The following is a 17,006-nucleotide window of genomic DNA, read 5'->3' on the forward strand; positions in this document are numbered from 1 at the left end:
ATTTTGCAAATATGGCAAAATTTTCATTTCTCCATCTTAAATTTGTTATTATTCCTAAACTACTCGTCAATCACTTATTTATCTTTCTATTCTTAATGTTCTACTCATTATTTATTTATTTTATCACTTTTAAGGTCATAATTATTTGTTTATTCTTATGCTAGAAAAATTATTTATTCTTTTTGTCTTAATCTTAATTTTAAAATATAAATAGTACAATAATTGCAATATGAAATATAATATAATGATTGTTGATCGAAGTAATTTAATTTCATTTGTGATTGTTTTTTTTTTTTTACTTTCTTCGATGTGTATTTTGAGTTGAATATGATTCCAAATGATTTTGTTTTATTTTTTTACATTAATTTTTTGGTTTTACTTTGTCTCAATTTCGTATATCAGTGTTGTGATACACTTATATTATATGTATTAGTTGGTTAATATACTTATTACGTGATTTTTCATTTTTTCAAATTTTATGCAATTCATTAGAATATTATTAAGTATATGAATGATGTAACTCAGTGTATCATTATCAAGTATATCAACACAATATATTGTTAAAGTATATCAGTAAAGTGAATCATTATCAAGTATATGAATCAAGTTTATAAGTGTATATCAATAGTATATCAATTATATAAGTAGAGCTTCAAGCATATCAAGTGCACTTAATCAATCAATTGTATAAGTGAAGAATACTAAATGTATCTATAGTATATCAGGTGTATCAAACATATATTAGGTAGTGTTTCAGGTGTGTATCAAAAGGTATCGAGTGTATAAAAAAATATCAAGTGCATCAAGTGTATCAATAATATGTATCAGGTGTATTAAGAAGTATCATGTGTATCAGAGGGTATATTAGGTGTATCAGACGTATATTAGTAACGAGGGCATTTGTGGCATTTTACCTCTTGATGTGTGGACTGAGCTTCATTTTTACCATTTTTGCAAATAATAAAAGTGTGTGCTATGAACTTAATCATTATAATTTGTTTTGCTATTTTTGCAAGTGCCTCTAGGAAAAAATGTCAAACAAGATGAACAAATTATTGTAGAACAAATCACAAATCAAACGACAAAATTGAAGTAAGCGAAGATCATATATTGTACGATAAACTATGATAGAAATATAACCACATTAGATCATTTTAATATAATTTATCAATTCAACACGAAAGAATTTTTCTAGTCGAGATCATATATTAATTCAAACGTAAATCTAAAGTTGAACATATTTTCGAGCACTAATGAAAAACTTGAATTGATGAAGGAAAGAAAATTGAATTCAAATATAAAATATCGATCCATTGATCAAAATCCCCAAAGCACAGAACACTCAAAATGAATGAATTACCAACATCTGAAAAATCAATAAAATACACAAAAATGAAATGAAGTATTTTTCAGAAGAAAAAAAAAAACTTATCATTGGCATCACAAAAACAACAAATGGCAGAAAATATAACAACAGAGAAAAATAAATTTCACAAATTATCGACCTCATCATCGATAATTGTTTGGGATACAAACTAAGAAGTGATGGACCTTGCATTCCTACCGTGCTCGCTTCCCCTAAACCCTGCTTAAACCAAAGCCAAAACCCTACCATTCTTTGAATCCACCATGGTATGAACACCAACGATAGAAATTTCAAAAATTAACAATCGTTTTGGGGTTTCCATAGGAGCAGCAAGAGGGAGGTATAAAATAGCCAACGATTTGGCCAACGATTCAAGATGGAGATGAACGATTCGAAGAAGCGAAAGACAGAAAGTAAACAGAAAAAAATAGAGGGAGATAAGCAATTCGAAGAAGGAAAAGATGGAGAAAGTAGAGAGAATAAAAGAGGGGGGAGTGAGGAACAATGACAAAGGAGAAATGGAGAATGAAGAACAATGATAAAGGAAATGAGTGGAGAATAAGTACAATTGTCTGTAGCAAGAAAAGAGAAAGATGAGTGAGATAAATTAGGGAAACCATAATCCTAGTATTAGATTAGTTTACCTCCAGCTAATTTGAGGGGCAAACAACCCCTTAAATATCTTGACATATTTTTAGCAGTATAAGTAATATATCAATGGTATCAAGAATATCGAGTGTAAAAGGTATATATTAGTAGTATACCATGTATATCAAGTGAGTCTTTTAGGAGGTACAGGTCTACATGGTTCGGTTCAATCTAATTTTGGGCCAAACCATGGAACAAACTGAAAAGACAGTTCTTAATAGGGTTGAACCACAGAAACCGAAAATGTTTTGGTTTCAAATTTGGAACCAAACCATTTGTGGGAGACCCTTTACTAAAACAGTTTATCCTTTGTTAGTTTTAACTTTTAATTTAACTAGAGTTTTAACTAAGAGTCATAGAAAAGTTTACAAATACCATATATCACTATGATATTTGATGATAACAAAAAAAAAAAAACTGAAATAATATCTTACTCTCAAGCACAGTAGACATAGGCACTTGCTGAACCACTCTAAAATCCTGTGTGTTCATCTTCTCCTTCTTCCTCTCTTCATCTTCTCTTCATCTCACCATCTTCTAAAAGAAAGCTCCAAAGAACAGAACCCAGAAAAATATAATAAAGAAAGAAATAAGAAGAAAGTCCTGGAGACGAATTCTTTAATCTTATGTTATCAATATCTACACGCAAAGTGAAAAGAAAGGGAAACTAAAAGACAAATGGAGAGAAAACCTACCATTGCATGCAAATAGGTGGTTTCTTTGTGTCCATACACGTAGCTTCCCTTACAAATTGGTATCAGAGCCTACAGAAAGATTCAAGACAACTCCATGAATCACATTCTTGATTTCAAGAAACTCAAAGATGGCATTAGCAAGGTATGATATTAAAAAGTTTGATGGTAAGGGAGATTTTACCTTATGGAAAGCCAAGATCAAAGCCATAGTTGACCAACAAAAGACATTGAAAGCCCTCAAGGATCCAAAAAAGCTACCTAAAACAATGACTCAAGAAGACAAAGAAACTATGGAGAATGTAGCCTATGGTGCCATAGTTTTAAACATAAGTGACAAATGTTTTTAGGGAAGTCATTGATGAAGAAACAACTTATGAAATGTAGACAAAATTGGATAAAATTTATAAGTCCAAAGATCTACCTAACCATGTATACGTAAGGGAGATGTTCTTTACCTTCAAGATGGATGGCAACAAATCTTTGATAGAAAATCTTGGAGAATTCAAGAAGTTGTCTTCAGATTTCAAAGAATTGGGAGACAAGATTAATGATGAAAATGAATCATTTATTCTACTCAACTCACTTCCATAAACATACAAAGAAGTAAAGATGGTTCTCAAATATGGAAGGCAAACAATCACCACAGACGATGTTATTATAGCAATAAAAACTAGAAAACTAGAGCTCAATTCACAGAAAATAGATCAAGCAAATGGTGAAGGTTTGTTCTAAAAAAGGAAAAGCAAAAGCAACTATCGCGTATATGGTGAAGTTTTATCTAATTTCAACCTATTCTGTTATGCACTATCCTTCTTTATATCGTGTATATGCTTCACTATTCTTTATAAAAACCTATAATAACTCGTATTTCTACAAGTTATCAATAACTTCGCAGTTTATTCCATGGGATATTTTTTGCATTTCATGGGACTTAAACTCCACTAATCTGTAATTCGTCATGTGAAATCTCAGGTAACGGCCAACAATGTATTTGTTTGATCTAGCCTCCTCGATGTCATTTTTTCATTGGGCATCACAAAGTATTTTCACTGTCTTCATTGTGCTATAATAATCATATAGCTCACGAATGAATCCATTTAATATAATTTTTTCATAAAAAATATGTCTTCTAGTTGATAGTCACCTTGGTTTGTTCGTTGGTGGGATTTTTCTCTAGAACCTCATTTTTTATATGTTACAAGCATCAATAACCTTCTTGACAGTTAGAAAGAAGAAGAAAAATCTTTTTATCTCCATCTTTTGAAATTCACCCATTCAAAACAAAATGAACGGTTGAGTTTAGAAAATATAATGTGAAGTGAATTGTAGCCATTAAGTCAAAGAAAAAGGAAAAATTTCTCCACCTTTTGAAATTCGCCCCTTCAAAATAAAATGGGTGGTTGAGTTTGAAAAACATAACATCGAATCAAAGTAGATGAATTCGTCTTAAAATTGTTGTTGTAAGAATCTATAATCGTCAACAATTGGAAGCAACAACTAACTGTCAATAATGAAAAACTGGAAAACAAAAATTTGTTAACGGATAAGTGTCGAAGGTCGCTCTCTTTAAGACGTTTTGCAACTCTACCCATGTTTGAGCAAGCAGTTTTAAAGGTACCACGATGTCCTCAGGATAAAACAACAAAAAATTGTATACGATTAGCTGTACACAAAAATTGATAGGCTAGACTAAACACATTTTCACTAATATATGATATTGCACGAAAATATGAGCTTGAAGGAAAACGTAAAGTTGAAACAAGTCTACTTAAGTTTAAGTTTATTTAGTATAGTAGTTTCCATGATATTTTCACTTAGCATACAAACTAATGTTATGGATACATCAATTTTCATACTACTGGTGTGGAAGAATGATGGTGACATATTTTCCAATTATATGAAAATTTCTTTGAATAAGAATATGATGAGTTTCTTGAAAAATTTTTTTTGTAGATTCAGACTCGTTCCAATAAAGACGCAAGTTCTTTTTGTTGGATTTTATGTTCTAAAACTCGTAGTTTGTAACCATATTCTGTTTTTCAAATATAGTGGTTATATTAAAGAGTTGTAAGTGAAAATTTTATATTCTTGAATCCAATAAACTAAGGTCTCAAGGTTATCTTGTGTAAACTTGAACTTTATGTATAGATATAACCATGGGTTAAGTTCGAGTATATAGTCTAAACAGTTTGTAGTACGAATACGACTGGACACCTTATTCTGGTAACACTTTGGATACAGTTCGCTTTGTAATTTGTACAAATGATGTAATTATGAATTTGTTCATGAAGACGCGGGGCATCATATTTAAAGAGTTTACATAAGACTAAACCATGAAATAGTCATTTTACTGTCTAAAAGTGACTATATCTTTCTATTGATTACCTAGATAACTTGATCTGAATCCTAAGCTAACTATGAACTCTTATTCACACGTGATTATCTTTAAATCTTCATAGGCGAGGGCAGCTCATTAGCACTGGATCTATAACCTTCCCAACTTAGGGGTGAGATTGAGTGGACAGTCAGAGACATATGGTGCAAGATGGAATTCACTCATGCCCTTTATAGGTTCAGTAGATAGGTTGTTCTCTTAAGTACTAAATCCAAGTCTTGAACAAGGGCCCCACCCTCTTGTTGGTTTAAGAGGGATATAATTTATAGGTTTAACCAAAAACCAATTGTTCATTAGAGGATCAATGAGACTTAAGGAACAAGATGTGATCTTTAGAGTAAAACAATATTTTGACTTAGTAGCCAAGATAACGAATAACTGGTGAATGATTAACTTACCAATCATGGTTATATCAGATGGACATAATTATATCTATGGTGAGAGGGAGTGCAACTACGAGACTTTAATGGAATGATCCGTCAGTTAACGAATGTTGATAGACTCAATTTAAAGAGTCTAGCCAACTAATTTTAGATCGTTTGAATTCATGATCTATAGGTCCATTAGGTTCCTCTACTAGCTTATATGGAATAATTAGAACAATATATATGATTAATTCGAATTGGTTGATATAGCTATCAGTTATTTGGATAAGATACAGAGCTTTCTATTAAAGTATGATTTGTATATCAAGAATATGAAAACAAATTCATATTTGAAAGCTCATAAATGATGAAAATTGTCAAAGTTATAAAAAGTCAAATTGATGACTTTTGATTTGCTTAATATTCAAATGTGATTTGAATTTTGGAAAAAAAGAACATGAATTCATGTTCAAAAGGTCAAAATTAGCAAGAAGGAAAAAAAATTCAAAATGTTGACTTTTTGGTTTGAAAAGTCAAAGTTTAACTTTAACTAAATTAACAAAAGACCATTTTACCCTTTAACTAAAATTAGTGAAAAAAACCAACATTTTGTTGGATAATCCCACTAACACTAGTGAGTTTAAGTGGACGCTTGAGATAATCACACCTAACCCACTAAGAGATAGTGCTTAATGAGGTGTTACATAATGTGATAAATTACAAAACATCGTACTATGCAACAAACGGCACAATGTCACATAATGCAATGTTCCTTATTCGTCACATGAATATGCGACGTTTATCAATTCGTTGCACGGTGAAAAATTTACGATAAATCGTTGCAGAAAACTATCACCGACCCCTTGGGAGACAAGTGCATATGATAGAATATTTTTTATGCTAAAAATTGTTTGCTACGAAAAAGTAGAATTTGCAAGGAATATTTTGTGTTACCAAAGCTCATATTTATTGCGGTGTTTATAGAATAAATTTATTGAGTCCATAATGAAAATAAGTTTTTAAGATTGTGTTTAAAAAGGTCTCGAACAAGCAAAACTATAAAATTTAAACAAAAGTTAGACTAAATGGGTGTGGTGGCAAGCTAATTTGGAAACAAAATATAGGTGTGCTTAAGTAAATTTTAGATTTTGGTACATTTTCATCCTCCTATTTTCAAAAATGAAAATAATTAGTACAAGGATAAAAAAAAGAAAAGAACATTTCATCTAACCATTTTAGCAAGAAATTCATCGACAACTCCGTTGAAGCTTCCGCCAGACTCAAATGTGTTTTGGGTCATCGTCTTCCATATGGTGGCATTTTGTCTAATCTCACTGCCTCTTTCTCCAACCATCACTTCCTCGATGCACTGCAATAGAACTTCTCGTTTCACAACTCCGTCGCTGTTAGCAAGAGCTTTGAGACCTACTTTCCAGACATCGGTGATGAACTTAGCGTTTGTTGTTTGGTCAGTCCATCCAGGCACTGTGACCATCGGAACTCCCAAACTAACTCCCTCCAATGTGGAGTTCCAACCACAGTGTGTCACGAAACATCCAATTGCTTCGTGCGTTAGAACCTCCAATTGTTGACACCACGAAACCACTAGTCCTTTTTCCTCCGTTTCTACCATAAAATTCTTTGGAAGTTTCACCACCTCTGATGGTCTCACCTGCAATTTGAAACCCCGCCTTCAAAAGTCTCAAATCAAAAGAATTCAATGGTTCGTATAGTATTTGATTGACATAATACATGAATTCAAAAAGATTCCAAAAGTCTATATAATTAATGGTTTTTTTTTTTAAATTTTGTTTTAGTTATATTTAACACATGTGTTGTATGCAGAATACTCATAATATATAGATTTGAAGTTCCAGAGCTCACTATTATTCAATATCATTGATATTATTCTTTCTCTTAGAGTCCAAATTTCAAATCTAAAAAGTATCATATGGGTTAATTTAGAGAATTAGTTTTGTTTTAAACTATTACACTTCACATGGCTGAAGACTGTCAAACTAGTCAAAATATTTGTGACTACATAAATGGAAGTTGTGTTCTATATACCATTTTCTTCCAAATCTCAAACTAATCTATTTTTTAAAAATAGTTTTGTACACCCAATTTGTATATTTTCTTTTCTAACTACCTTCATTTTGTCGTTACTTTCCAAAAAAAAACATTATTCCTAAAGTCTTAGTAAACGTTATAAAATAGAAACAAAAAGTTTACTACTAAAATTAATTGTAGCTATAAATAATCGTTTGAAATATCAATCATTACAATTCAATTATAACTTGTTTGTGTTAAAAGTGCATAGTTGTTTTGTCTAATTTCATATGTCTTTGTTTGAACTATACACAGTTGAATTCATATGTGAGAGATTTTGTGTAATTTTAAAATTTTAAATAATCTGCTTTCATACCATTTTTTTAAAAAAATATTATAACCAATAATCATTCCTAGAATAAATGTGGACATTTTTTTCTTTTATTTTTTTAGAATAACAATTAAAAGAAGACATTCTTTGGAGTAGTATAGATAAATAAAATGTAAATAAAAATAAAAAGTATTCCTAATTGTTGTTCATGAATTTGATCACGATCTAAAATTTGATAAATAAAAGATATATCATACTAACTCAACTCATTTTAAGATTGAGTTATCAATTGAAATGGAAACAAAATATGATAATTGTATTAAATTATATTTTGTGATGTGAATAAAAAATTAAAAAATGTGGGGTTAAGTATGTGTTGGAATACCAAATTCTATTTTAATAAAGAAATAATATTACTTTTAGAAAAAAGGGGGAAATAGAATAATAATTTTGAGATTACCACCCATAGAAATTGCCGATCAATGCTCTTTAAACATCCGGCCATCTCCTCCATTTGCTCCGCCGCTACCTTCCCTATACTCCCAAACGACACATAAACCACCGACCCTTTCCGGCGGCCCTCAAGCCACTTCCGACTAACATCGCCATCCAGATCTAAGATACTCATCCCGTACTCTCTGTCCCCTTCAATCCTCCCGTCCAAGTATCCTGAAGGAATGCTCGGTCCGATCGCTCTAATCGACGGCCATATTTTCTTCAAATACTCCAAAACCTACAAATCAATCATCATTTCAACCAAATTACTCCAATATTCGAACTCGATTTCGCCCATTTCAGTAACCAACTTCTTCTTACCTCTCGCTCCAACTCCTCAAACGTATTGCACAGAATCCAATCGGCTTTATCAACATTCGCATACTGATTCACAAGCAGATCGTAATATGCAGGATATGTTCCTAGTTGATAAATAAACGACGGAAATTCCGCCGGTTTCATTAACGGCAACCCAGGAATCTCTATTTCTCTATTCGGAAGTGGTAAATCGATTAATCCTTTATGAACGTGGTAATAAATGTTAGCGACAGCGCACGATTGGGTGAAGAACACCGCCGTAGCAATCTGGAGCTCGTTTGCAACATCCAGAACCCAAGGGAGGAAGCTGTCGTAGATGAGACAATCGGCAGGGGAAGCAGAGGAGGAAAGGTGGCGGAGAAGCTCCCGCAGCGACTGAGAACCGAATCGGCGGAAGGAATCGAGGTAGGTTTGGGCGGACTCGGCAGAGGCGAAACCGCCGTGGTCGTAACCATCGGAGATGGTGAGGATGGGGAAAGGAGGAAGGGAGTGAGAAACGCGAGCGATGAAATTGGTTAAGATGAGGGTGATTTTGAGACCTCGTTTGTATAGGTGCTTTGAGAATTGAAGCATTGGATTGATGTGGCCCTGCGATGGGTAGGTGACGATGAGGATATGAGGTGTAGGGTGGTCTCTGTCAGTGGCGTCCCCCATTGGAATGGAAACACTTATCTCTCTCTCTCTCTCTCTCTCTCTGAGTGAAGGGAGAAAATGGAGAGCAGCTAAAGACTTAATATAGCTATGGATTATATTTGTTGGTTTTTGTTGTTGACAATTAGGATGGAGCAATCTAAACTCTAACTTCAACTTCATATTTTATATTAGGATGGAGCAATCTTTTCATTTTTGTTTTTGTTGAGAATCATCATTTTATTCACCATAATAGTTAGACTTATGTTTGTTTGGTCCTACATCCATATTCATCTCAAATGTATTCATCCACTATTTAATATAAATTTATTAAAGAATATGGAAAGGAATGACAAACCTGCAATATTTTAAAAAAATGGTTGGTTGTTAACATTTTGATATTTTTATTATATTTATGAAAATAAACCATAAATAAATGTCAATTAACATCTAAAAGAGACTTTCATCGAAAAAATAACAAAAATCAATTAACATCGCCACCCCTCCCCTCTCTTCTTTTCTTCTCTGTTCGATTACCTCTGTCAACTGCCCACGCACGTCACATTTTGTTCAACATCAAGTCGAACCTCAAGCTTCATTCGCGCACAGTCTCCCTGCCGAAGGTCACGTCGCATCGTTGTTCTGCCGTGCGACTCTTCGTCTCCCAGCCGCGAATCGCAAGCCGACTCACACTTTGATCTGTTTCTACGATCTTTTTCGTTTAGGTTTGTGTGCCGCTGCCTCTGTCTTGCTTGAATCGTCGAAGTTTTTGTTGTTAAAATTTAAGTTGGGTTCATAGTAGTTTCATAACTAATTCAAGTGTTTTGGATTAATTATTTGAATTGTTGTTCGATCATTGAAGGTATTGAAAGTAGTGCTTGAATTCCACGAGTTCACAGCAAATTTAAATTTAGTTGGAGCTCAATTCGCTAATACTTGGATAAGTGTAGAAGTTTTTTTTGAGGAAATTAAATGGAAGAAAGTATTGTGAAAATAATCGAATTTCCTATCCTTATTTTTATGTTTTTTCGTTGGACTTTAGTTCGATTAAGGATCTCAGGTAATGATAAGGTAAAGGGTTTCTACTACTAGACTCCTTAATAAGTTTGAAATGTGTTGACTTATGAATACCTCTAAAGTTGATTGGTGTATATAAAAGTAAGATATAATGATAAATGTATACTATGGTTGACCGATATATATAGGTATAGATATGATGACAAATGTAGAGTGTGGTTGTCGAATATGTGGTTGTCAAATATGAACAATGTACTTGTATAAATAGCTTGATTGTCTAACTAGTTGTTATACGTTCAACTGATATTGTGATAGATTGAGTAAATTGACTGGAAGTGTGTTATACTAGAATGTTTTCATGGTGGATGGTTGATTGACGGGTGACTATAGGATTTATTATTGTAAATATTTTGAATACGATGTAACCCGCTCCTCTTTTTTAACCCTAATTCCATATAACATTCCCCTATTGCATAGACAATTAATAATACAACTATGGATTAATAAAGCCTTATTGTAATGAAAAAACATTTACTTTTATAATTTCGTCAAATTTCCACTTTTCAAAGTAAATATTGTGTTTTAATCTATTTAATTGGTAGTATAAATAGATTAAAAGAAGATTGAAAAGATGTAACTAATGAGAAAGTTGGTTATATATAATATTAACACCAAACACAATGAATGGAATAAAGAAAACAAGTCAACCAACAACAATACCCTTTAGGTTATTAAAACTTGGGCCAAAGTTTTCCTCAGATGAAAAACATAAGGTTTTATATTATTAAATTCCAAAACCAAAGTTTATCCAAGATCGCCCAAGATGAAAAACTTGGCTTTAGGTTATTAAAATTTGAGTCTAAATTTTCTCATGATCATTCGGGATGAAAAACATAAGGGTTTAGGTTAATTAAAACTTAAGCCAAAATTCCATCGAGATGAAAAATAGAAGGCATTGATTATTAAAATTCGAGCCAAAGTTTCCTCGAGATCACCTAAGATGAAAAACATAGAAGGCTTTAGGTTATTAAAACTCAGGCCAAACTTCTCTCGAAATCCACTATAACGAAAAACACATGATTTTATGTTTAAATCTCGATGGAAGGTGACCTTGAGTTAGACCGAGTTTTATGACAAAATTTATCTCCATGTTAAAATCTCGTTTGGTCTAGGGATAAAGTTTGCCCAAAATTTAAACAGAAACACATATAAAACATATTGAAAGAGATTTCAATGTATTCTCGCCAGTGATCATCTGGAAAATGTATATGAATGAAGTGAAAAACAGATAATCGATCGACTACATGTGCATCATGATATAAATTTTATTTACAAAAACACACGTAAACGTATTGAATGTAGATTTATTTACAAAAATTCAAAATCCAAACAATATAACTATGCATTATCCACAAGTTCAACTCTAAATGTTTTTCGATTGTGACCTACAGCCTTTCAACGAGAACATCAGTGAATCTCTTTCTCTATGTCACCAGTCGATAGAATTCGCACCGTTTGACGATGACCAACTATTTGTCATGGTAAGATGACTCTATCGACAAATCTTATGTAGTTTTCCATTCAGAAGCATGGTAAATCGAAAAGATAGGTTCGGTGTAACTGGTCAACCAACTATTTATGGAGTGCATGTGAACACGAGATTTCATAGTAACCAAACTTCCCTCACATGCAAGTTATTTCGTGTAAATTAATGTGAGGGTTTAGACTACCGTTTATAATCTCTAACTCGGGTGGTCAATAGGTCGAACTACATAGCCTCTGGTAGGGGTGTTCATAAAATATTTGAAAATCCGAACCGAATTAACATAGAACCAAAATCGATTGAATGTCGTTGGGTGCGGGTTGTGTTATGTTGAAACTGCTTCTTATGCGGTTCGGTTCGGTTTAATATTTTAAACTGATTTTAAAACTGAATCGAACCGCTTCATTTAAAAAAATTAAATAAATTTAAAGAAACGTTCATAAAAGTTTTGTTTCTAAAGCTTGGTTAAATATGTTGACCCGATATCCACTAAGATCTAAAATAGAAAAGGAAATCTTATAAAACTCAATGTTTTGGTGGCCCAAGATTTTTTGGAATTTAAAATAAAAAGACAAATTTTATCGAATTCAATGTTTTGGTGGCCTAAGATTCTATGGGATTTAAACCAAACCATATACATGATTTGGTTTTGATTCGGTTTGACACAAATATGCGGTTCAGATTGGTTTCGTATGAGATTTATTTGCATTTTGCGGTTTCGTGCGTTTTAGCTTGAAACTAAACCGTGAACACCCCTACCCTCTAGACTTTAAATCAACTAGCTTAATCAGGGCTCCTCGTAGTCAGACAATAATGAATCTCATTTTGATGCTATTTTCCTACATTCAGAGAACTATTTTTCGTGCATACCTTTAATGTGGTCAAAGAAAGTGGTGTGACAAGTAGTGCTTGCGAGTCCTTTAAAACTGTATTAAAACACTCTACGATATTAGTAGTCATATGATCGTACCACATACCACACTAGTTACAAGCCTACCTCGACAACCCTACTTTGGTCAGATGTCTTTGAACTCCCTGACAGAGCCAACTTGTTCTAGTAAGACTAAAACACTGACTCATGAAATGCTTTGACGACTAACATAAAATTTGCACACATGTTATCATTATTGAATTTCGGCATCAGGTTCAAGCTCAAATCATGGATACGCAATGCATGAAAATTATTCAGAAAGACTAACGTGATGGATTTAGCAATATTCTTGTGGCGATCGAATAAAAACACTAGCTCATTGATAGCATCGATAATTGTTCGTAATCTTCTCATGAACGACGTCTAAGATTCATCATTTTTCTTATCATCCAACCCAAAAGCCATCAGATATACCTGCTTATTAGCATCAATAGATACCACTACGAGCATGATACCCTTATACTTCTCCTTGCAATGTTCAATGTCAACCACGATGACTGACCTACTGCAATTTAAAAAACCTTTAATAGATGCCCCAAGTGCCATATACATGTACTTAAATGATCATTGGGCTCTGTCTCCAAATCATTGTAAGTACTAGGGTAACAAATCTTCAATACCTCCCCATATTGAGCTAATAAAGTGTAAAAGTCTTTAGGGAAACCTCTGATCATGGACAATGCAACTTCCCGAGTCCTCCATGCCTTCACATAAGTAATGTCTATCTCGTATTCCTTTCAAAAATCTTGAATTATTTTCTTTGGCATATAACCATGACTAACATCTTTGTACTTCAACTTATAATTAAAGTGGCTATTATCCAACTCTTGGCTTACTTGTGATTCTGCTTTCGTAAAATCTTTTGACATGTAAGTACTATCATACTTAGAAACTTTAAACATATCACAATCTTTCATTTTAGTGGCCCTTAGTTAATATAAATAAACTGAATCAATGGATCTTACAATATATAACTTCTTATTCGATCTATGAACACAATACCTAAAATTTTTCCTAATGGAAAATACAAACTGTTTATTCGCTAAGTCATTCTTACTTAGAAACAAATAACCAGCTTGGATATCTTTGAGGTATCAATAGTGCAATCCATCAATTTTTCAATATGTTTCCACTTCTTAACAATGACTGATTATTTGTCGTCACTGTCCACTAGACACTCTCGCTGATGATCACAAGCCAAGTTTCTATCACCCACATGTCGTCTTTCTTCACTTGATTTACATCAAATGTACGTTCAACCTCTGTTGCAAACTATCAATTGAATATGATTTGCAGGATGAGTACGTATCCACCTCAGATACCTTAAATGCTTCAGCATCCACGTCAACATCATAATCGTCTAATGACTCTACTTGTACCATGCTAGCTAATCCATATGTATCTTCTCCCAACTCTAAAGGACGCACGTTAATACTCAATAGACTCAAATCCCAAACCTCATTCAAGACACCATTGTACTTTGAAATTAATAGAACGTTGGGCTCAAGTGACGATAATTTAATGTTTTTTGCCATTGGAATCGTAAATGATATTGAAGTAGTCATAGATTTTTGCCACTAATTAATTGTATAAATTTCTCTTAAAAACTCTTCAAATTTTATACTTACGTTGAAATTCAACTCTTTCATTTGACATTTAACATATTATTTCTCAATCTTTTTCCACTCCACCAAAAAAAGCAAATACACGAGACGTTCTGCAAATATGTAAAGAAAAATAACAAATACAATTACCAAAATCTTGAGGTGAAATCACTTAAACTAGGTCAAGATTGGAAACCTCTATATTAATCTAGGGGTAAATATAAAACAACTCAATCGAAATCTTTAATTAAGAACCGAGATAACGTATGAAAATACCTAAAAGAAATTATTGCTAGGCTAATCAGTATGAAAATAAGAATAAAAACGTAATTTGTAAACAAAAGTAAGCTATATTCACCCTATTTTCCTTGATGGCTTCCAAATATATGAAATGTGGGAGGAGAGAAATGAGAGAAAGCTCAAACAATTGTAAAAAGTTTCTTGGGAGTTGGTGGCAAAACTTCTTGAGCAAGTCATTTGATTTTTAATATAATAATATATTTGGTTACGAGAGTCTTTTCGTCATAACTGAAAAATTAACCTGAGATGCATTTTACTATGTTCACAAAATATTGAGACAAATATCCAACACACAAAATTACATTATATCTTGGGTTGATTTTAGCTGAGATTGTTTGACAAAAAAAAAAATGTAAGTTTTTTAAAGTGCGCTACTTTTGAAATGTAAACCTAAATTGTGTTGTTTTTGTCATTTTCCCATTTTCATCATTACAAGAAACAACTTAAGCATACCAAAATAAATCAATTCAAATAAACATGTAATTCTAAGTTATGTGATAAATCTCTTAGATACCGAAAATACTCACAATTCAAAGCTTAAATTAGTGTCACGTGGTTATATTTTCAAGCTAACCCAACGTGCGACACTTGACTAATTTATAACATCTGCATAGCCAAGTAAGCCTTTAAGAAGGTTAGTGTACTAAGCACTGTGAGAAAATATAGATTAGAATGGCAGCGGAAGTAGTTAAGTGCAACAAAGGCACTTAGGAGTTATGAAAAAGTTGGCAAGTGACTAAGTGAGAGTTGAGAGAATGAGAGAGTTTGGGTGTATAAGGTTTATGCCTTGATTATGCAAAGTTAAGGTGAATAAAAATGAGGTCCATTACAAGTGTTTATAGACTTGCATAATCGACCTAGGGCCTTAGAATTAGAAGGTCGGCCATGGGACATTCTAGAGATTACATGGTGATTTACCCTTATACAATTAATTCACACAAAACTCCCGTAGCAAAAAGCCAAAGAGGAGTCCAACATGCCCATTTGACAGTCCAACATGGCCATGTGATAGCCCACATGTGCCCGTGACACATACCCATGCCACTAGCATGTGCCCACAGAAGGCAGTGCCCGAGCCACGTATGCATGTCACGACACGTGCCCATGATAATCTTATGTGCATGTACGGACGCACAATCCATGGGCACCACTAGACAAGCACTAGGCACTAAACCACCTAGACAGCCCATGCGCACGGACTGTGCGCATGTCTCGACAGCCAGCCCACCATGCACCCACACGCACACATACTCCTTTTGAACATACACAGTCAGCCCACCATCTCACCAGATGGTCGCCACAACATGCCAAAGCACGACACATGCGACACCATGTGCGTGCGGCCTACGCAGGCCACGCCTCATAAACATACTCCTCCTTGGCGCAAAAATTGGAAACGTTTCTCGGGACGTGACATTAGACCTTGAATATACTCCTTAATGCTTTCACAAGGCATTGCTCTCTTAATTTTCATAGACCAATGGCATAAATATGTATCCTGGTATGTAATCTTAGGGCCTAAGTTAAAGTTTGAAAATTTTGGTTTCAAAGTGACTTGTTTTCAAAATTACATTTGAAAAGTTAAAAATTAAATGCATCCTTATGTTGTAAATTTTTGAAGCTTTTAATTTTAAAAATAAGTGAATTTGAAATATTTGGGACCCAATTAAATTAAGTTTTGAAAGACTTTAAAGTGTATTTTATATAGGATTTTTTTAAAAACAGAGAAAAACAAATTAAATTAGTTACATAAGTTTAATGAGTTTTTGTCTATTTTTCTATTTTTGATAATTCCCTTTATTTTTTATTTAAAAAAGGTTTAAAATAAAAATGTATGATTAAAGAAGATTGTTTCTCTATTCAATCCAAAACCATTATTTGATTGGTATGATGTTTGAAATCGTCAAGAAAGGAACAAAGTAATATGATGGAAGAAAAGAAAAATGCAGTTGCAATTTTTGCTGTCATTATTGACCATGTAAATGGAAAATGGGAAGAAAAAGGAAGAGAGGAAGATGGTGAATAAAATAAAAATCCAAATTTACTAATTTTTTTTTTTTTTGTCATGTCAAAGATAACTCTCTAACACTAAAATTGCAACAAAGGAAGAATTAAGCTTAAGAACCTCAACATGAAGTTATGAAAGTTGAAGTTTGGTTATCTAATAATGTTAGATAGTATGTGATCTTATCCTAATCATATGATAATCATAGCAACTTATTTTTGGATTAAATAAAGGTTAAATAAGCTCAAGAATTTCAACCTATTATCATGCAAAATTCAAAACCCTTGTATAATTATCAAAGAAACCAAATATTA

The 17,006-nt window shown here is 32.9% G+C and overlaps 1 protein-coding gene and 1 long non-coding RNA gene across 2 annotated transcripts; both read right to left on the reverse strand.

Annotated features, from left to right (window-relative positions):
* Nucleotides 1–1,267: 1,267 nt before the first annotated feature.
* Nucleotides 1,268–3,223, reverse strand: LOC116402618. Its single transcript, XR_004215063.1, has 3 exons — nt 2,891–3,223; nt 2,710–2,778; nt 1,268–2,551 (listed from the first exon to the last, which is right to left on the reverse strand). It is a non-coding gene; the product is annotated as an uncharacterized LOC116402618 (long non-coding RNA).
* Nucleotides 3,224–6,477: 3,254 nt separating this feature from the next.
* On the reverse strand, nt 6,478–9,515 carry LOC101211432 (flavonol 7-O-beta-glucosyltransferase UGT74F1). Its single transcript, XM_031881800.1, has 3 exons — nt 8,666–9,515; nt 8,310–8,582; nt 6,478–7,141 (listed from the first exon to the last, which is right to left on the reverse strand). Exons 1-3 carry the CDS (start codon nt 9,473–9,475, stop codon nt 6,692–6,694), a joined length of 1,533 nt encoding a protein of 510 aa, XP_031737660.1. The 5' UTR covers nt 9,476–9,515; the 3' UTR covers nt 6,478–6,691.
* Nucleotides 9,516–17,006: the final 7,491 nt, after the last annotated feature.

Source organism: Cucumis sativus, chromosome 3 (genome assembly GCF_000004075.3).
Source record: "Cucumis sativus cultivar 9930 chromosome 3, Cucumber_9930_V3, whole genome shotgun sequence".
NCBI classification, from domain to species: domain Eukaryota; kingdom Viridiplantae; phylum Streptophyta; class Magnoliopsida; order Cucurbitales; family Cucurbitaceae; genus Cucumis; species Cucumis sativus.

What these genes read in the sequence shown, in the direction of transcription:
- LOC101211432 (XM_031881800.1), bottom strand. Translation starts at nt 9,475, where the DNA reads ATGAAGTTGAAGTTAGAGTTTAGATTGCTCCATCCTAATTGTCAACAA. An exon ending in TTGAGGAGTTGGAGCGAGAG is followed by an intron (nt 8,583 to 8,665) that starts GTAAGAAGAAGT and finishes ATTGATTTGTAG; the next exon opens with GTTTTGGAGTATTTGAAGAA. An exon ending in ATCGGCAATTTCTATGGGTG is followed by an intron (nt 7,142 to 8,309) that starts GTAATCTCAAAA and finishes TTCAAATTGCAG; the next exon opens with GTGAGACCATCAGAGGTGGT.